This window comes from Apium graveolens, chromosome 3, assembly GCF_009905375.1.
Source record: "Apium graveolens cultivar Ventura chromosome 3, ASM990537v1, whole genome shotgun sequence".
Classification (NCBI taxonomy): domain Eukaryota; kingdom Viridiplantae; phylum Streptophyta; class Magnoliopsida; order Apiales; family Apiaceae; genus Apium; species Apium graveolens.
The window spans coordinates 118,882,568-118,904,378 of NC_133649.1; the positions used below are offsets into that span (position 1 = coordinate 118,882,568).

Genomic DNA, 21,811 nt, shown 5'->3' on the forward strand with positions numbered 1-21,811 from the left:
TAATCAAAAATTAATTAGTTGAATCGAATTGTTTTTAAAACAATGATTTCAACTAATGGATAATAAGTAGCGAATATGTTCAGCATACTTAACTACCCAAACTCTGAACAAAAAACTTGAAAACCTCTAATTAGCAAAAAAAAACTATCCAGGATAAATGCTCAAGCATTTATACCTCTTAAATTTGCTCCCTTCTCATTTGATTATATTAAAACGATACATAAAACATTGATGTGGTTCGTACATAAGGTGAGTCTTCTATGGGACCCAACCAAGTATGCTGAAAATTAAAATGTTATATTTTATGGCGTCAGATCGGGACCAAAGTTTTGTTATTGACTCAGCCGAACCAAATTAAAGTGAGTTCGTAATAAAGTATGGAGAAGAGAGAGAAAAGTATAGTTTTATTATAATATGACTTGTTCTTGATTACAATAGAAGAGGGACTTATATAGCCAACAACCATACATAATAAAGGAAAATATCCTAACAAGGAAACTATTATAATAATGAAACTATCCAATAATATAATATTATCATATATGTTAACATCACGATGTTGAATCAGGAGTTTGCCAACCAAGAGACGGAGCCACGTAACCAAACAAATCCAAAACTGCAACACCAGATTCAAGAGCATCCAAACAAATCCAAAAACAGAGCCACGAATCCAAACAAATCAAAAACTTCCAAAACGAATCCAGAGACGCAACAAGAAAGGAGAACGCAACAACAAAAGAGAAATCATCGAAAGACACAGCAACTCAAAAGAAAACAAAGCAATCAAATAACAAAAGCAACAAATCTGCAACCAAGCTCCATAAGCAACCCAATACAAACTCCAAATAACTAAATCCAAGTCAATAAACTGTATCCAATCCTTAACCAAATAAAACTGTATCCCAATTCAAATTGTATCCAAATCTAATCAAATCCCGCGAAGTCCAGTGTGCATAGAGCACCAGATAAACTAAACCAATGTGCCTAGAGCACCAAATAAACTAAACCAATCCCTCAAAGGGCCAATGTGCCTGTAGCACCAAATAAACTAAATAATCCCTCGCAGGGCCAATGTGCCTAGAGCACCATATATACTAAACCAATTTACCTAGAGCACCAAATATACTACACCAATCCCGCGATGGGCCAATATGCCTAGAACACCAGATAAAATAAAACAAAAAAGTGGAGAAGTATACAGATGTGCCTAGGCTACCCCCATCATCAACATGAGAAAAAGAAATGAAGATGAGAGCGAAAGAAGAAAAAAAACAATATTATTAAGGAGATAATATCATCAATGCGAGACGAAGAGTGTGTATTAGAGTCCCAACCAAAATCAGCAAAAAAATTGCACGAGTGTTCCAACCAAAATCAGCAAAAAAGTTGTATGAGAGTCCCAACCAAAATGAAGAAAAAAAAGAATAGTCATGATTAAAACTCAAAATCATCCGAGAAAAAAAACAAATAGTCTATTTGAAAAAGAAAAATATGAGAAAAATAAAGCATGTCACGTGTTTTAAACCCAACATGTGAAACCCAATATAACTCATCATCAACCTGTCCCAGATCGAACCATAGCTCTTGATACCATGATAAAACTATACTTTTCTCTCTCTTCTCCTTATACTTTATCATTGTTAAGTAACCAGTCCATCTAAAACCTTAAGTTGGTAGAGGAAGTCCCGAACAGGATCTTATACTCTGTTGACGGAGGAATTTGGGAGCAACAAAGTCTGAGGTTCATAGCCGGAAATAAGATCTGTGATGGCGGTTCTTTGTCGAGAACGTGAACAGTAATCGGTGGATCCGATGAACAGTATTCGTCAGAAAAGATGAACAGTGTTTAGTGGTGGTGGTTATTGGTGGCTGAGATTGCTTAGGGTTAGTGGTGGCTCCTTTGCGCTCTCACTTCTGACCCCTTACAATTTGCCTACGCATCCCTATATTTAGGGAATCAAGCCAACGTAGTTCTTGGGGAACAAGAAACCTAATGGGCTTAGATCTCTTGTCCCGAGGCCCAATAGGAAACCTACTGAAAACCATCTTCTACTACATTTAAGAATGTCCGCCGATGAGGCCCAATCATAAAGGCCCAAGGCTCGTCCGCGGCTTCGAGAATTCACGGATAAGGCATCTCTATGGCCAAGGATAACCCTCCGCTACCAGCTGTTTCTCTAGTCCATGGACGCAGGTATCGTTGTGGTTCACCCCAAATGTTGGACGCATCCTTGTCCCCCAATAAGGAGCCCCTACCAGATTTCAGGAAAAGTGATCCCAAGCTTTTGGGTGCAAAGTGTAAGATACTCCGAAGTCTCCTAACGAGGACACCCGTTGACTACAGAGACAGAGCTCCCAAAGCACACACCAGATTTTACCCCACATCCCCAATGATGACACTTATTGACTACAGGAGGAGGCCTTCAGTCCAGGCATACCCCTGGAGATCTCTGACCACGGACACCGCCTTTCCCGTAGATATGCTACAGGAAGGAGTTCTTCAATAGGGTACCTGCATCAAATAGGTTAGTAATAATAATTTCCATCTTCCTTGAGTCTTCCAAAGAACCCTTCCAAGCAACCATATTAAAGTTCTCATCAAGACATCTTACTCACTTAGGGCGCGCCCTAAGATTTATCATTGGTGAGAATTTTCCAGAGATTTTCTCACTTCCCTATCAAGTCACTAGGTACGCCTCCTCTCCTCGATGAGGGCGCGCCCGCTTATTGATGGGGCCTACTGACAACAACTTCTTCATCAGCCAAGAAAATAAAGGGCGCGTCCTTCCTACACACAGGGCGCGCTTATTTTCCTTCCATAAGGAAAATAACCTTATCTGTTCCTTAATTTTAGGCATTTCATCCTTAATTTTGACTATTTTATCAATCTCAATCTGAATATTATTTATACCAATTTTTGGGCATAACAACTACCCCCCAAATTCCATATGTCATTGAAAATGGGATTGGAATTTTTCCTCATCCTTATCAATATTTGTATAAATAAACTTTCCAACACTATTTTACTGGGCGCGCCCTCAACAGGGCGTGCTTTTTGAAGTCCCAGAATTCCAATTTACTATGAAAGTCATATAAGGCGCGCCTTCATAAGGGCGCGTCCCAGAATTTTTGAACGGTTTGAAACGGTTCTCCCTTTTCTTCGGGAATCGTGATCGACATGATTGATTTGATAATTGTCCTTTTTTAGCTATAAATACTAGTCACAATCAATCTTTTTACTTTTTACTTTTACTCTCTCCCTTTTTTCACTTTCTCTTTCTCTCTAAAAACTTCAACTCCGACGATACCATTTTGCTCGGAATTAGCCTTCTCTACTACAATCCTCTAAATCTTTTTCGGTCAACTCCTTCTCCAATCTAAAAGGTATGAAAAACTTCTTGTATTTCTGAATTTCGTCAAGTAAATCACATTGCATGCCATGTTACCCTTTCAACTTCTAGTTCATAGTTCATAAGTATCTGTGTGTATATATATGTGTATATTTATATTTCTATGATTTTGATCTAAAACTGCTTAGTAAAATTTTCAAATTCTCGTTTCTAAGAACTTCAACCGTTTCCCCCTTAATCTAATTACATTTAAGAGCGTTCATATCGCGAAACCTGCCTAGGGCGCGCCCAAAACATCTTAATATTTAAATAAACTTTTTAGGCCTTGGAACTGATAAGACGCGCCTTCTTAACATAGGACGCGCCCTAGAGGGAATTTGACATAAGTCACTCCTAACACAGGAAATATCGTTTTCTCAAGGCATCCATTACTTTGTATGCTTCCTTCATGTCTTCTTCTTCCATTCTTTCGACTTGGGCGCGCCCTCAATATTTTTTTGGTTTTCTTTACATCTGGAAGACGAGGGTGCGTCCTCTCCTTTTCACTCATTCAAGGATTTCCTTATCAAGTTGGGAATCTATTCGCCTCCAAACACTCACTTCGAACCTCAGCCTCCAAACGCCCACCATACTCCCGAGTTTCTGAATCAGGTGGCGCGCCTTGTTCAAGATTCCAAAAAAGGTACCCTGATGGCTGACTCTTCAAATGGTTCTTCCATGGATAATATCCCCTTGTCTCGCAGGCATGGGAAACAAAAGCTAATCCAGAAGGAAAGATCTCCAGTCCCTGTTAGTACAGAGCTAGATGATGATGATTGGCTGGAAAGTTTAAACGCGGATAGGTATAGGGGCATTGAAATCGGTGTCAACGTTGGTGCAGGGCCATCCAAAGTCTCCTATATGGCTGTTTCTCTAAGCCTATCTCCACAACAACCACAGGGCGTGCCAACTTCTCCCATTCCTGAGGGCGCGCCTGAAGAGAATATGTCGCCCCTTCGCGACGAATTGAATTTCTTTGATGAGGACTCTCTTTAATTTTCCACCTCTCCCGAACCTTCTCCAATTCCTTTTCAGCATTGGGAAGTTTCCGACAGCGAGTTAGACTTTGACTGGGATGAGTATGAACCGTGTAATGAAGCCGTGAAGAAACGTTTCAGGAAAGAACACGGAAAGATTTTTTGTGTGGGCTTGTCCTCAGCTTGTTCCGATGAGCAGCTAGAATGGCTCATGGAATTTTATGACATAGAAGGCATATGGGCACGCCCTCTGAGCATGATGCGCCCCCATATTTTCAACTATGGGAGAAAATTTAAGATCCCTAGGATGGTAACCAGCCCTAAGCTGGTTTTTTTGGGTATAGGCGCGCCCTTGCTGTAACACCCCCAGATCCGGGGTCGGGAATCCAGGTTGTCACGGTCTTTCTTTCCACAATATCACTTCACTTAATTAATAATAAATAACCTCATGCTGTGACCCCATACTAACACACACCACAACCCGTTATAGTCTCAGAGATGAAATTGAAATAAATACAAGTCTTTGAATCCACCATTTAACAGTTATTACAACCCAAAATGATTACTTGATAAATTTACAGTTAATTGCCATTATCTGCCACAAGTTATAATTATACATAATTGATTCTCAAAAGTAGATGGTCTGATCTACAATAGATCTACCTCTGCAGCTATAGCAGCTACAACATCAACGGGAAGACGCGGGACGCTTCCCACGCGCTTGCGCTGGGTCTGCTGGAGTCTGGCCATCTTTCCTAACTGTTGTTGTGTGATGAAAGAAGAAAGCAAGGGTGAGCAGCAAGCCCACCAAAATAATATGTATAATGATTTACAATATATGAGCCTACTCATAATACTCATGAAAGTCTTGGTCAAAAGAAATGAACCAAGTTTGATATCTTAATGCGATGGAGTCGCAAAATATTCAGTATATATACATATATACTTTTCAAAATATTGGAAGTCCTCTTCCATGCATAATATACACAAGTCCCAGTGTATAACTGTATATAAAAATATCGTTGCAAGGTGATCTCATATATCTAACCTTGTCTCAACGTTTTTCTGAAAATCTTTGTCATTCATAAGACAATTATTAATTAGATATAAGTTTAAAAGATGAAGTTACAAGATACCCCAATATACTTATATCTTTTCCAAATACTACTTGAACTACCACCGTTCAAGTTATAATTAATTTCAAAAGTTCATCACATAGATGAGACTATAAGACAAGATTTGAATAGATTAAATCTTTAAAATATTATCAAAATAAAATGAAGTTACGAGATACTTCATTTGATGTAAACATCATTTTGAAAACTTGACCCTGCCAACACCCAACAATCGCCCAACCGTAGCCTTTCTATCGAAGTGCTCTGGGTAGTGTTGCAGAAATTATCCAATTGGATGATGAACTCATTACGGGAGTTTGCCGCGCCAGGAAGACCACTTACGATGATCAGTCGTAGTAGTACAACCCCACCATTTTCTACATGTAGAGGAGAACCTGTCGGATTTACTTGTCAACCGAACACTGAACTCCTAAGGAATGGACCGCCTTAGCGGAACTTCCAGGCCATTTAGGCCAATATAATAAGGCTGGGCCGGCGCTACTCGGCCACTTACGCCACTCCTAGTTCAGATGAAATCCATGACTCTGAAACGTAAAGCTTGTCCCCACTTTCCCCAAGTAGAAACTTGTTGATACGACTCCACCAAGAAGTCGTATCTATTTGGAAAGGAGAACTCACCGATATTTCCCAGGCGATGCCTGTTAATGGATTAACTTGTTCCAAGAATTTTACTTCCCGAGTGTTGGGTAAGTAATCAATTCATTTATGAAAACAGCAACCTTGTTGCGAATATAAAACACACCACAGAGCCGGATCCCTCAGGTTTTGAGCGAGTATTTAAATCCCCTTAAAAAGGAAGATCTTAAATATAAAAATGAGTTTTGGGATCCGCTCTAACTTTTAAAAATCATTTTGAAGACTCGAAAACACTTTATAGAGTGTTTGGAGTAAAGCTGATTTAATGAAGTAAATCAGTCCCCAGAATATTTAGAAAATGACTGAATATTATTATTTAAATAATATTCCCATAAAGAATAATCTTTATAAAAATAATTGAAGTAGAAGCATTAAAACTTATACTTGAAACGAGTATTAAATAACCAAAGATATACTTATATGAAAGTATTATCTTTATTTGAATAATCGAAAATAAGTTTGATTATTGACACCTTATTCTTTAATAAAATAAAGAATATACCTCAGCAAATAATCGGAGTCATAGATCCTCAAATGAATATTCAAATAATATTCATTAAATAATATAAACTGAGTCATAAGCCCTCGGATGAATATTCAAATAATATTCAATAAATAATATAAAAGAGTCATAAGCCCTCGAATGAATATTCAAATAATATTCAGATAAATAAATCAAAGGAGTCATAAGTCCCCGAATGAATATTCAAAATAATATTCATTAATAAAATAAAGTTAAAGTTATCGAATAAACCTTATTCGATTAATAGTTTTAAAAACTATAACCATATATATATATATAAATATATATATATATAAAATCTACTCGGGATCCTCGACTCCCGGTTTTAGAAAATGTTTTCACCTTTGGGTCCCTATACTAAGGGTATATGCAAATACCGCTTATCTCTAGCATAGGTATTATGCAACGAATAAGCACTTGAACCAACAGATATATAAATCAAGAATACGAAACAGGCATGCATATATATACCATATCAGCATGCTTCAATATATCGCAACATTTGCTAATTAACCAACATGCATCTATCGCAAGATAATGCATATATATATTCATCACAACAACAGTATAACGGGTAGAAAACTTGCCTGAGCGACTTGGGGTGATAAAAGGCTCGGGACGAGTCTGGTAACCTATAAACAACAAGTAAGTTGGAATTAAACCAAAATCACTTGTAAATCCATACTTTAACTAACTTAGACTCTAACGCTTGTTTTGCGCTCACTGATTTGCTTAAGTCACTCGGGTACCCTCGGCTCCACCATTTTTAATAATTTAACCTTTACGAGTTTTAAAGCGATTCCTTCGCGAGTGTCTTACCAACTGCCTAACACACTTACCATAAATGTTTCATACATTAATTAACCCTTTTTGGTCTTTAACCTATGTTTCAAAGTAAGGCAAGGGGAAAAGTTTCGTTCGCGAAACGCCGTTACTTGAAACGGTCGTTTCTCCTAAACCGTGCATCGGAATCGAACGAACTACATATCAAAACGAAGCTCGTAATATGAACTATCTAAACATGGCAATGGTCAAAATCTAGCAGGGGGTTCTCGGGTCCTAATGTTATGCACAAAAACAGTCTAAAGAAAATCGGACGTTACGACGGCTATGTTTACGCGTTTTCCCAATTTTAAACCATTCAATACCAACCACAAATCAACCCCAAATCAATCATACAACCAATATCCCTCCAAACCACATCATAACAGCCCCAACAAATCCACATTAACCATTTATACTTATTCCTCACATGAACTAAAAGCTTTACTTAGGTTCTTTAACTAATTACCAAGATTTACAACTCCAACAATGCAACAAAACCAACTAATCTCTACAAACTCAACCAAACTTCAACCATTCAAGCATCATGCTTCACATATGCTATATCAAACACATTCAATCCTAATTACTCAAAACTAAAGCTAGGGTTTGTAGTTTATACCTTTCTTGGAGAGTGGAGAATCAAGAGGATGGCTTGGAATCACCTTTAAAGCCCTTATCCAAGCTTAATCTAAACAAAACTTCAAGAACACAAATTTTAGTTCTTGAAAACACTATTCACCATCTTCTTTCATGATTTATAGAAAAAGATTGGCTTGGAATTAGAAGCTTAAACTTATAGGAAGTATGTAACTATCCATGGGGAAGCTTAGATAATTACCTTGCTAAATAGTAAGTGGAGGAGCTTGGACTTTCATTTTTTAAGAAATGCACCCGAGAGCATGAAGAAGAAGAAGAGAGATTTTTGTGTTTTGTTTGGTGAAATGAAATGATTTGCTTGGTTGGTTGATTTTTGTTGTTTGCTTTAGTGAATTACCTAGTTGCCCTTGGTTTTGTGTGGTTAAAAAGTCACCACACCTCCTTCCTTCCCATGTCATGCTTGTGTCACCTTGCACATGTCATAATGCTCCCACTTGTCCACACCTTGTGGTTTGATGATGTCACAATCCCTGGCTTCTTGTACAAGCTTGTCTCTTGGTCACTTATTTGTTTTACGGTTCGCTTATCTTTCGTTCTCGTTTATCGTTTGAGGGATCATACCCGGGATCTTATTACTTAGGTTCCCTTAACCTTTCTCAATATATTATATTCCTTTTTATGATCCTCTCCTATAATCCTTTAATTTAAATCCTTTTTATCCTGTTACCTTATACTCAATTCTCTCCGTATCTTGTGGATTTCCGGGAAAAATCAAAGTGTTCGGAATTGGATTCTGACGATCTTTACATACACTTATATACCACATAGAGTACTAATAATATCCCATAAGATCAATAACAGAACCCCTACATAGCGTGGCATGAAAAGTTTTCTCGTTCAGCAAAAACACTATTCATAAGGGTTTCAAAATTTCTCAAAAATTGGGGTTATTACACTTGCATCCCTATCTTAGGGAAGTGATAGAACTTTATGATGTGGCCCCACTCCAACTTTCTCCCAACAGCTACAAATTTATTCTAGCCCTGTTCATTCTCTATACAGACATGGGCTTCCCTCAGCCTTCAATGGCCGAAGTCAGCTATTTTTTCAGCTTAAGGAAATCTGACCATGAATACTACTACTTAGTTGTAGACAAGCAGCATAATAAGAAAGGTTTCTCCTCTGGCAAGCTCATCCATAAAAAAGGCTGGAAGGAAAACTTCTTTTATTTGTATGATGTTCCCAGGTTGAGAATAAGATTCAACACGTCTCCAAGTAAGGGTGCGCCCTCTCACTCTCTTTTCCTTATATTATTTCTTTTTTCTTTTTTCTCACAACCTCATTCTCTCAGAAAAAACAGTGGCCAAACCACTTAAGGGCGAGCCTAAAGGCGAGCTGAAGCCCTTCTCAGAGTGGTCGCTGAAAGATGGAACTTAAAGACTTTGGTTACTAGGACCAATTTGATGCGAGTCGGAATCCTTTCTGACCAAGTGGGAGCGAAGCGTAGATTTATAAGATTTAGGAAAGGTGTTCCTGTTTCTCATGTCCTTGACCTAGATAGTGAAGAAGAAGAGGACGAAGCAGAAGACAACTCTTTTCAAAGAGAGGCCCCTTCAAGTTTGATCATTTCAGAGTCTAAAGGCGCGCCTTCCATAGTTGGTGTGTCCTCATTTCCTGATAAACCTTCATGTTAGTTTTTATCTTGGCATACTAGATCATTGATAGAACTTCCTGTTAATTTTGCTTGACAAACTTTCTGTTACTTAGGGCGCGCATTTTACCTGAGGCTTAGCAAGTTACACATCTATATTATTGCTATCTTTACTAATTACTTTCGTTTATTGCTTTGTTCAGCACGCCCAATTGTCAAGCTTAACTAATATTTTCTATGTTTTGTGCAGAATTGGCTCCTCTAAGGATTCCCAAGTCATTTGGGGCGCGCCCTGGCGACAAACTCAAGCCCAAACCAAAGAGAGACGCTCCTACAGCGCAGACATCCATCCCTACTCCTACTCCTGTCCCCCAAACTACTCATGTCCCAAAAAGACCCATTATCGATCTAACGGAGAAGCAGGGCACGCCTAAAAGGCCCAGAACATAGGGCACGCATTCAGGCTCTTCTGCTGCCTTGAACTGTTTTGGCCCACTGGGCTCCCTTCATGTTACAGATGAGGAGGTGGAGCAGTGACAAGATATGAGCTTGGAAGATGCTGTCAGGGCTTCCATCAAAGCCTCTTTCCAATTATTCATCCATTCCAACCAAGTGGTGGATAAACTTCTAGAGGTGAAGGTGCACCATGAGAGGCTGCAGGATGACAACAATATCCTAAAAAATACCTTAAAGGACAAAGACTTCCTCCATGCCAAGGATATTAAAGCCAAAGACTCTGAAATCTCCTTCCTCAAGGATGAGGTGGCTAATCTGACTTCCCAGCTGGAGATTGCCAATAAAAAGGGTACCTCTCTTCACACCGAGCTAGGAGGAGCCGACCTGAGGATCGAGTATCTTGAGGAGCAGCAAAAGATGGGGTGGCCTGATGAGAAGAGGGACGTTACTGATGAAGCCTTTACCAACGGTTTTCACTTCTACAGGATCGGTTTTATGGCCAACGACCCTGATTATACTTTTGAAAAATTTTAGGAAGAAACTGTTGCTGAGATGGTGGAGTTTAAGAGGGAGCATGCTGCAGAGATCAAGGCAAGGAGGATAGAACTTGGGTTAGAGGAAGATGACGAGGGCGCGCCAACAGAGGAGGTTTCTAAGGATGAGCCTGAAGTTGATCCCACTATTCCTCTCCAGACCATTCCCCCAACACATGAATCTCAGGGCACGCCCTGATTTATTTTCATGTTTAAACTTCATTCGTACTCAAGCTTCAAATACTTCTAAGGAGCCAGCCCTCTTTTGATGTTGTGCAAGGTTGTACAACTTATATTTTGCTACTCTTTAACTTTTGCATTATGACATATCGTATGGTTTTATATGATTTTATCTTTTTCAGCATGCATATGAAAATGTGTTAAGGCGCCTCAACCTTTTAGGGCGCGCCTTAATTTTATAATTTTCTTCTTTGATTCTCTCTTAACCATTATACACTTCCATTGTATAAAAAATGAGGTGCGTCCTTCCATAGTGGCGCGCCCCTATATCGTGTTTTCATAAATCTTTAGTCAGATTGTTATGGCGTGCCTTACTGTGGGGCGCGCCCTTTAATATTTAGAGCACCTTATTTAGCACGTTCATGAGTACTTTTCTTTTTTGCAAGATTTTTAAAATTGTTCCTATGTTATAAGGATCTATAGAATTTCTTACCGGAGCATTTTGAAATCAGGGCGTGCCCTATTTCTTTTCAACGTGCAAGTGCCAAGTACTCCTTTCTTATCAGTGATTCTTTTCTTAAGTGCTAAACTAATGGCGTGCCTTGATATAAAGGACTTTTCCTTAATTTAGTTAATCAGCCATACTGTTTTATTTTTGTGTCATCAATTGGTTGTGTCATACTTCTAGGCGCGTCCTTCTATGGAGGCGTCTCATGATATTCTGATTTTTAATAATCAGGGCGCGCCTTAACATAGGGCGCGTCTCAGATTTTCTTAGATAGGTGATTGTATAACTTATGATTTACTAGGGCATACTCCCTAGTATAATGTTGGGATTCTACTGTCATGTCATAGGAAGGAAATATTTTGTTGGTGTATCACTCATAGGAATTCTTTATTATGAAGGAACTTTATGTGCTGAAAGTTTTATATGCCGAGTAATCAAAGCAATTTAAAGCAACTTCTTTCTTTTATTAATAATGCGCTCTAGTGTTCAAATTACACCAGTCCCATGGCTACTATGCTCTGTGGGGAACTTATTTGAAAATTTTATACTCATGCTAGTTCCAAGGTTCGTAGTCATGTATACTACCCCCTAGGCTAGGAGGAATTTATTTGTTACTAGTCTATTACATAGGAATTAATCATGAAAATGAGGGGGACAAAGCCACACCCTACTGATAATACTTTCGTAAATGCTCCGCATTCCATGCTCGGGGAATAAGTTTGCCATCCAGGTCTTCCAGGCGATAGGTTACCTTTCATAGTATAGCCTTGACCTTGTACCATCCCTCCCAATTAGCTCCAAGCACTCCATGTTGAGCTATTTTGGTGTTAGGCATAACCTTTCGCAACACTAGATCCCCAACCTTGAACGGCACGAATTTTACCTTCTTATTAAAATACCTTGTGATTCTCTGCTGATATGTAGCAAGCTTTTATTGGGAGTTTGTTCGGGCTTCGTCTAGCAAATCCAAGTGGAGCCTCTGGTTAACTTCTGCATCTTCTTTAACAAACAAGTCTCTCTGGAGGAATCCGGCTCCTACCTCCACGGGAACCATAGCCTCATACCCATAAGTCAGCAGAAATGGGGTTTCTCCCGTAGTTGATCTGGGAGTTGTGTTGTAAGACCAGAGGACCATGGGCATCTCCTCTAGCCAATCTCCCTTCTTTTCTTCGAACTTAGCCTTCAAAGTATATTTTATGATTTTGTTTATAGCTTTTGTCTGACCATTACTTTGCGGGTGATAGACTGCGGTAAAATCTTTTTTGATGTTCAAATCTTCACAGAGCTTCCTTAGCTCTTTACTGTCAAACTGCTTCCCATTGTCTGGGATGAGTTTATATGGGATACCGAACCTGTATACTATAGAATTGAAAACAAAGTCCTTTATCTTCTTTGCTGTGATCGTGGTCAGTGGCATAGCCTCCGCCCATTTGGTAAAGTAATCCACAGCCACCACGGCATATTTCACACCCCCCTTTGCTTTGGGCAACTCTCCAATAAGATCGATTCCCCACATGGCGAAAGGCCAGGGACTTGCTAATGAGGTAATAGACGTTGCCGGGGCGTTGGAATAGTTGGTGAATCGCTGGAAACAGTCACAAGCCTGGACAAACTTGAAGGCATCTTCTTTCATAGTTAGCTAGTAATATCCTTGTCTGAGGACTTTTAACGCCAATGAACCACCCCCCGAGTGATTGCCACAAATCTCTTCATGCACCTCCCTGAGAATATAATTTCCTTCTTCCATGTCCATGAAGCGTAACAGTGGCTGGTTAAATCCCCTCTTGTATAACACCCCATCGTATTCAATATACTTCGCAGCTTGGTATCGAAGGTGTCGAGCCTGTAACTTATCTTTTGACAAAGCTCCCATTCGAATATAGTTATGAATGGGGGTCATCCACCCCTCTAGCGGGTTTTCATGTGTCTGGAACACTTCTACCTCTGGAACATTCGGTATCTCTTGGATTCCCAAAGGAATTTGTTCAAGTTGGATGCTATCCATTTGCGATCCCATCTTTTCCAAAGCATCTGCCTTACTATTTTCCTCCCTTGGAACGCCCTCTAGCCTGGCACTTCCAAACTTCTCTAGTAGACGTTGCGCACATCTCATATATAACTCCGTCGGGGGTCCCCGGGCTTAGAAACGTCCGTTGACTTGATTTACAACTAACTCAGAGTCACTCCAAGCTATTAAATTCACCACCCCCACTTTCAGAGATATTTTCAGACCATTGATCAAAACTTCAAACTCAGCATCATTATTGGTGACATAAAACTTGAAATGGATGGCACTCATCAAATGATGCCCTTCCGGGGTGACTAAGACAATCCCGGTGCCTGCTCCACTGTTATTCACGACCCCATCAACATGTAAGATCCACCAAGGGTGTGGGAGTTCCTCCATTTCATCAACAGGAAAATTTCCTTGTGAGGAAGGTTCTGCCAACACTATGGCCTTGTCGTCCACCTCAGAATCAAATGCAAGTATGAAAACTTCCAATGCCTGTCCTTTAATTGTCATGCAAGGACAGTACTCCAAATCGAATTGTCCAAGCTCTATTGCTCACTTCAACATTCTTCCCGATGATTCAGGTTTGTGCAGAATATGCCGGAATGGATAAGCGGTGTGGACCTCTATTCGGTGAGCCTGATAATATGGTCTTAACTTTCGTACCGCAAGGATAAGGGCGTACACCAATTTCTCTATGCTGGTATATATGGTTTCCGTATCCAGCAACCTTTTACTCACATAGTACACGGGCCATTGGTGGCATGCTTCCTCCCTTACCAATACAGCGCTGACGGAGTATTCTGAAACCGCCAAGTAAAGAACCAATATTTCTCCGTTCTCCGGTTTGGCCAAGATAGGAGGATTTCCCAACTACTCTTTGATTTTTAGAAAAGCCTCTTCACAATCTGAGGTCCACACAAAATCCTTCTTCATTCCTTTGATTGCCTTGAAGAATTCTTTGCACCTATATAATGATTTTTAGACAAATCGATTTAGGGTTGCAATCCTTCCCGTCAGACTCTGTACTTTCTTGACACTGGTGGGAGACTTCATATCCAACAAAGCCTTGATTTTCGCCGGGATGGCCTCAATTCCTTGGTGGTTAACCATAAATCCCAAAAAATTTCCCGATTCCACACCGAATACACACTTCTGAGGGTTTAGTTTCATCCTATATTTTCTCAAAATATGGAACATCTCAGCTAAGTCTACAATGTGATCTTCCACCTTCTTAGATTTTACAAGCATATCGTCCACGTATACCTCCATCGTCTTTCCAATCTGCCTCCTAAACATTTTGTTTACCAATCTTTGATAAGTGGCACCGGCGTTGATCAGACCAAACGGCATTCCAATGTAGCAATAGAGTCCCCTATCAGTGATAAAAGAGGTGTGCTCCTGGTCAGGCTCGTATATAGGAATTTGATTATATCCGGAGTACGCATCCATGAAACTGAGCATGGCAAGCCCTGCCATGGCGTCGACCAATTGGTCAATTCTTGGTAAAGGAAAGCTATCCTTCGGGCACGTTTTATTCAGATCGGTGAAATCCACACATGTTCTCCATTTGCTGTTGGGCTTTTTTACTAACACTGGACTGGCCAACCATTCCGGGTAAAAGGACTCCCGAATTAGTTCGACGTCCAAGAGCCTATCTACTTCTTCCGCCAAGGCTATAGCCCTCTCTCCACTTACGGCCCTGCGCTTTTGTCGAAACCCTTTATGTTTGGTATCGATGTTCAAACGGTGGCACATCACCTCTGGATCGATTCCCACCATATCAGAATGGTTCCATGCAAATACATCGAGGTTTACCAAAAGAAATATCGAAAGACCCTCTTTTAACCTTGGTGCCAAGTGAGATCCAATTCTCAAAACCTTACTTGGATCTTTTTCGTCGACAGGGATTTCAATTGTATCTTTCGCTGATCCCATCTTCTCCGTTGCCATTGGTATTAGGGGATCTAGGTCGGGCGAATCATGATTCTCATTATTTTGTAAAGAAAGCGCATCCCCTTGAGGAGGAGCATCGACTTCTTTAGAAGGCGCACCCTGCATTACAGGGGCATCAACTTCCTTTATATTTTTCAAGGGCAAGGGCGCGCCCTCAGGGAGAGGGGCATCTATCTTATGATCATCTTGTCCGAGACTTTGCAAGGCGTCAAATCTCCCTTCCAGCCGTTCCCCATTGAAATCTTCTTGGATTATGATATTTGGGGGTTCCTCGTCTTCCAGCATTTCGATTCTGATTGTGCCTTCCAAGGACAACCTTGTTGGAGGCGGTTCAGAGGGGCGTTCATCTTCTTGCTCGACATAATAATGGACTCGGATATCCTCGATCGGTTGCTTGATGCTCCTTTCTCGATCACCATCTGATGCATCTTCAGTGTGGGAGTCCTTTCTAAAGCCCCTCATAGCTTGTCTGTAGCGCACTCCCGAGAATCATAATGAGAGCCCTTTATACTTCCTACACCGTTTGGTGTTGGAAACTTGATGGTAAGGTGGTGGATTGAAGTAATAACCCTCATCTCCTGAAGAAAAGGCCGTCCCAACAGCACGTTGTGGGATGACTCCTAATTCAGGACCTTGAACTCGAGTATCTTTATCACGGACAACGGGCTTTCCCCTAAAGTACACGGCAACCGAATTGATCCCATAACTCTAGCTCCCGCGCCGGAAAAACCATAGACCCACCAATCTTCTCCTGACATATCCCGATTAGGTAGCCCCATCTTCTTAAAGGTGCTATAGTAGAAGATATTTGTCGAGCTTCCATTATCCACGAAGGCCCTATGGATGTTTTTGGTCCCAATCTGTATGGAAATGATCAGCGCATCATTATGGGGGTGATGTACCCATAGGGCATCCGCTTCTCTGAAGGTGATATCCATAGATTCTCCCTTGAACACTTTAGGTGGTCGAGTTTCTACCCTATGAATGTCTGTGAGAGGCCTGAATCGAGCTTCCCTAGCGTATCTTGCCAAGGCCCTGTTGCTGCATCCATCCCGGGATCTCCTCCGTAGATCGTTCGGATACTGCCATCCCTGATAAATTTATTTTCTTCCAGAGTTTCATTGTTCGACCCACGTGGGGCTCGCCCTCCTTCTTCCTTCACTCTGTCAGTGATATCCTTGTGCCTCCTTACTTCCTTAACCACCCATTCGCCGAGATACCCTTCCTTGATAAGTGCTTCGATCTCATCTTTTAATTGTCGACACTCATGCGTGTTATGCCCGGACGACTCATGTGTTAGATATATTTGATAATATCATGTGTAATATGATTTGTATTTAGTTTTTAGATCTTACATAATAGGACAAATCAATACTTAACTGGAAATCAGCACTTATACTGAAGACAGAACTTAAGATATCAGAACTTAAGTTATCAGAACTTAAGGTTCAGAAGATATTTATCAGGAGATAATATCAGGACTTAAGATGACTTTCAGATAAGGCAGGCGGCTGATTAAAAGGAAAGAAGATCGAGACTAAGACAGAAAGAATTGTGCATGAAGAAGGAATTCTATGAAGAATAGAAAACTTGGAAGAAAAGATAACTAGTTGATATATTTTAGGAAGTAGAATTATATTCCATATCAATTAGAAGATTATCTTGTAACTGTGTAGTATATAAACACAGGAATAGAGTTTACACTATAAGTGTTACGATTATCGAAGTTATTATTCTTTGTAACTCTAGCAGCTCTCGTGATAATTTGTTCATCACTGAGAGAGGAAAGTTCCATATTATAACAGAGTTTATTGTGTTGAATAAAATCTATTTTCTGTTACTTAAGTTCTTATATTTGATTTGATTGTGCTAAACAATGTATTCAACCCCTTCTACAGTGTGTGTAACAATTATACGCCTGTTCCTAATGCTCCTAGAAAAACACGTCATAACTGTGGAAATTCTAACCATCTGGCTTCTTTTTGCAGGAAGAATAAGAATATAAACTCTTTACCTTCAAAACCAGGAGTTAAGAGTCAGTCTGTTAGATATAAGCCACAAAATCCTTCTTTTCATTGTGGTAGTTTATGGCTTCTATTTATACTTATAAGGAATATCATAGTTTGTACTATGATTATTATCAAATAAAACCTTCTGTAAAGAAAGTTAGCTTTATTCCTTCTAGTGTAAGTCCTGATGCGAAGTCTGATATTGCAAATTATGATAAGAAAACTGTTAACATAAACTCTGATGCCAAATCCGCTGTAAATGTTAACAAACTTAAAAAGGCCAAAGGATCCAAGAAAGTCTGGGTCCTTAAAACTAATCATTAGTGGTCTTTGTGATTGCAGGGCAACAGGAAGAACATCCTAGTTCTGGACAGTGGATGTTCAGGATATATGACTGGAAATAAAGCCCTTCTATTAGACTTTGTGGAGAAAGCTGGCCCAGGTGTTTCTTATGGAGATGGCAACATTGGAAAAACTCTGGGATATGGCAATATCAATCTTGGGAATGTCATCATTGAAAAAGTAGCTCTGGTCTCAGAACTTAAACATAATCTGTTGAGTGTGAGTCAAATCTGTGATAGAGGTTATCATGTGGATTTTTTTGAAGAACACTATGAAGTTGTAAGCAAATCTACAGGCAAAGATGTTCTGAAAGGATATAGGCATGGTAACATTTATGAAGCCAAGCTTTCAACAAGTACTGATGGTTCTGCAATCTGTCTATTGAGTAGAGCATCAATTGAAGAAAGCTGGGATTGGCACAAGAAACTCTCTCATTTAAATTTCAACAATATAAATGAACTAGTGAAGAAAGATCTTGTGAGAGGATTGCCAAAATCAGTATTTGCTCCTGATAGCCTTTGTGATTCATGTCAGAAGGCAAAACAAAGAAAATCTTCATTCAAGAGCAAGACTGAATCATCAATTCTTGAGCCTTATCATCTACTACATGTTGATCTATGTGGTCCAGTTAATGTCATGTCTATTGCAAAGAAGAAATATGCTATGGTCATAGTGGATGAGTTCACCAGATACACATGGGTGTATTTCTTGCACACAAAAAGTGAAACTGCATCTATCTTGATTGATCATGTCAAGCAACTGGATAAATTGGTCAAAGATTATGTGAAGATCATAAGAAGTGATAATGGCACTGAGTTCAAGAATTTGATTATGGAAGAGTTCTGCAAAGACCATGGAATAAAGTAGGAATTTTCTGCTCCTGGAACTCCACAATAAAATGGAGTTGTTGAAAGAAAGAATAGAACTCTTATTGAAGTTGCATGAACTATGCTTGATGAAGCAAAGTTGCCAACCTACTTTTGGGCTGAAGCTGTGCAGACTGCTTGTTTTACTCAGAATGCAACACTCATTAACAAGCATGGAATACTCATTACAAATAACCCAGGATTTGTAGCAAAATACTAGCTTGATTTTAATAAAAATTAAGTGAGTTTTGAAATATTGTGTGCACTGTTTAATTTCAGTTAACATAATATCACTGCATTTCTAATCTAATTTGTTAACCAAGCAACAAACACTCAAAAAACCTTAAAATAACCAAAACACATTCACCCCCGTTTGTGTTATATTCATTACCTAACACTGTGTTATATGTCAAGCATATTTAAACTGTGTTTTCAAAAAAGATATAAAATATTATTTTGAGTCGTTAAACAGTAGTTGCTTGCTGGGCTTCACAGCCCATTCTTTTAATATTTCAGGTTTCGGCTAAGATTCGAGTTGGATAGCATTGGAGTTCGAGAACCTTAAGTTTGGAGTAAATTGACTTTTGGACTTAACTGCACTTTTGTAATTTGTAATAGTCACCTTTGTGATAGACTTTTAAATTAGTAAATTGTATTTTTTTTTTAGTTTCAATTTAGATTTAATAGTCCGGAAGTGCGGGTTGTTACAGAAAGTTTGTGATATAATGTAATTGGTCTAAAATTTAGAGGTGGACTTCTATTTATTAGTTAAAATTAAAATAAAAAATACATGATCCGTTAACTCGGTAATATTCAAATTAGAATCATTATTTAACTGTAGTTAGTATTATAAGTTGGGAATGATAAATAAAGAAAGTTTTTAATATAATGTGATTGATCTAAAATTTAGGAATGACTTTTTATTGGTTAAGATTATATGAAAAATATGTGATTGGTTAACTCAGATATTATAAAGAATGATAAATTGATATTTATAATATATTTAGTCTGTAAATATGATAATAAAATAATATAAAAATTTAGATTATTATAGATAAGTTAATATAAATGAGACATAATAGATTTTAAAAAGGTTTCATACATTATTAGTTAAACTATTATTCAATAAACATTGTCGGAGGCTACCTACTCCAAAATTTTCCTTAAAAATGTTATATGTTAATTATGTACTTAGTAACTTTATTAATATAATATGTGCGTACACATATGTATGTCACGTCATTTGATAAAATTTGGGAACTTTTTTTGGGAAATTAATAGTATTTTTAAATAAAAAAATTTATAAATATAAATTTTTAATTTTGGGCAGAGTGTTTAATATTAAATAAATTTTGCCACTAAACACAATTTGACAATATATTGGGCCCGTTTAGATTTTTTTAAAATGTAATTATTCGTAACTTAAAAGTAAAAAATGTTATATAACTGATAAGTGAATTATTTTTTATAAGATAGTTAGGTATTTGGATAATTTTTTAGGTAAAACATAATCTTAAGTTTTAAATTATTTATAAAATATTTCAAAATTTTAATATAATAAATATACATAAATTTCAAATTAAAAAACTTTCAAAAACACTCTATTAGAAATAAAATGTAAAACACCTACCTGTGATAACTTAATAATACTCCATCAGTCCCGACCAATTGTTATCTTTTATGAGAGAGTGTCCGACACGTATTTTAAGATGAATTATATAAAAAATTAATTTTTTTTCTGAATAAAAATAGAATGTTTAAACTTTTATTCTTAAAAATAAAATTTTAAAATAAAATTATAGAACTATAATTTCTATTCATCTTAAAATGCGTGTCGGACACTCTCTTAGAAACGATAACAATTGGGAGGGACGTGGTGAGTATTTTTTATCATAATTAAACACGCTCAAATTCTTTTCATAAGAATATAAAACCAGAAAGATTCAAATAATACGTTAAATAAAAAATTAAGAACACCCGCAATGAATTCACAAAGAATGAAAAGAAAGAAAAAAATATCCAAAATACCTCTTTTTGGATGTCCTTTTGCCCAAAATACCCATTTTAAAAAAAGGTACCCAAAATACTCACCAGATACTCCACTTATACTGGAGTATTAGGATGATACGCCACTTTGAATGGAATATCAGGATGATACTCTTTTGTCACTAGAGTATCATGGCTGATACTCCTCTATCAGTAGAGTATCGGTCTTGATACTCCGTTCCCAGTAAAGTATCATTTTTAAATATTTTTAGAAATATTTAAAAAATAAATTTTAATAAATTTTAAAATTTTAGATGATACTTCACTGACAAAGGAGAATCTCACATGTTACTCCACTGACAAAGGAGTATATGGGTTGATACTCCACTGACAAAGGAGTATATGGGTCGATACTCCACTGACAAAGGAGTATCATCCTGATACTCCTATATCAGTGGAGTATCAAGCTGATACTCTACTAAAAGTGGAGTATTTGGTAGGTATTTTGGGCAGGTTAAAATTCTTGTGGATATTTTGGGCGATTTTTATTTAAAATAGTTATTTAGTCTTTTCACTCGAAAAGGAATCTATGAGAATAATATGAGAAATTATCCAAAACGAATGTTAAATAATAAAAATAAGTCGGGTTTGGAAAGGAAAGTACATGTGTATGTAATTTCAAACAGTGTTATAATAATCGAAAATATGATCTAATCGCTTGAGTTAATGATTAAGGATTAATGTAAGATCGGAGGTTAATCGGAGTAATATATATTTACTAATATACTATTGTGATTATATTATTTACTCATTTACTAATATATATTTATTATATTATAGACTCTATAATTACTCAAATTTAAATATATTTCGATAAATAAAATTTATAAAAATTAATTAAATTTTAAAAATTAAACCAGTCTGGTATCTTGTTGAAAATTAATCAAAAATTAATTAGTTGAATCGAATTGTTTTTAAAACAATGATTTCAACTAATGGATAATAAGTAGCGAATATGTTCAGCATACTTAACTACCCAAACTCTGAACAAAAAAATTGAAAACCTCTAATTAGCAAAAAAAAACTATCCAGGATAAATGCTCAAGCATTTATACCTCTTAAATTTGCTCCCTTCTCATTTGATTATATTAAAACGATACATAAAACATTGATGTGGTTCGTACATAAGGTGAGTCTTCCATGGGACCCAACCAAGTATGCTGAAAATTA

General features: G+C 37.8%; 1 protein-coding gene across 1 annotated transcript; it reads right to left on the bottom strand.

Annotated features, from left to right (window-relative positions):
- Nucleotides 1-13,050: 13,050 nt before the first annotated feature.
- Nucleotides 13,051-13,524, bottom strand: LOC141714543 (uncharacterized). The gene has a single exon (XM_074518057.1). The coding sequence runs from the start codon at nt 13,522-13,524 to the stop codon at nt 13,051-13,053; it is 474 nt and encodes a 157-aa protein (XP_074374158.1).
- Nucleotides 13,525-21,811: the final 8,287 nt, after the last annotated feature.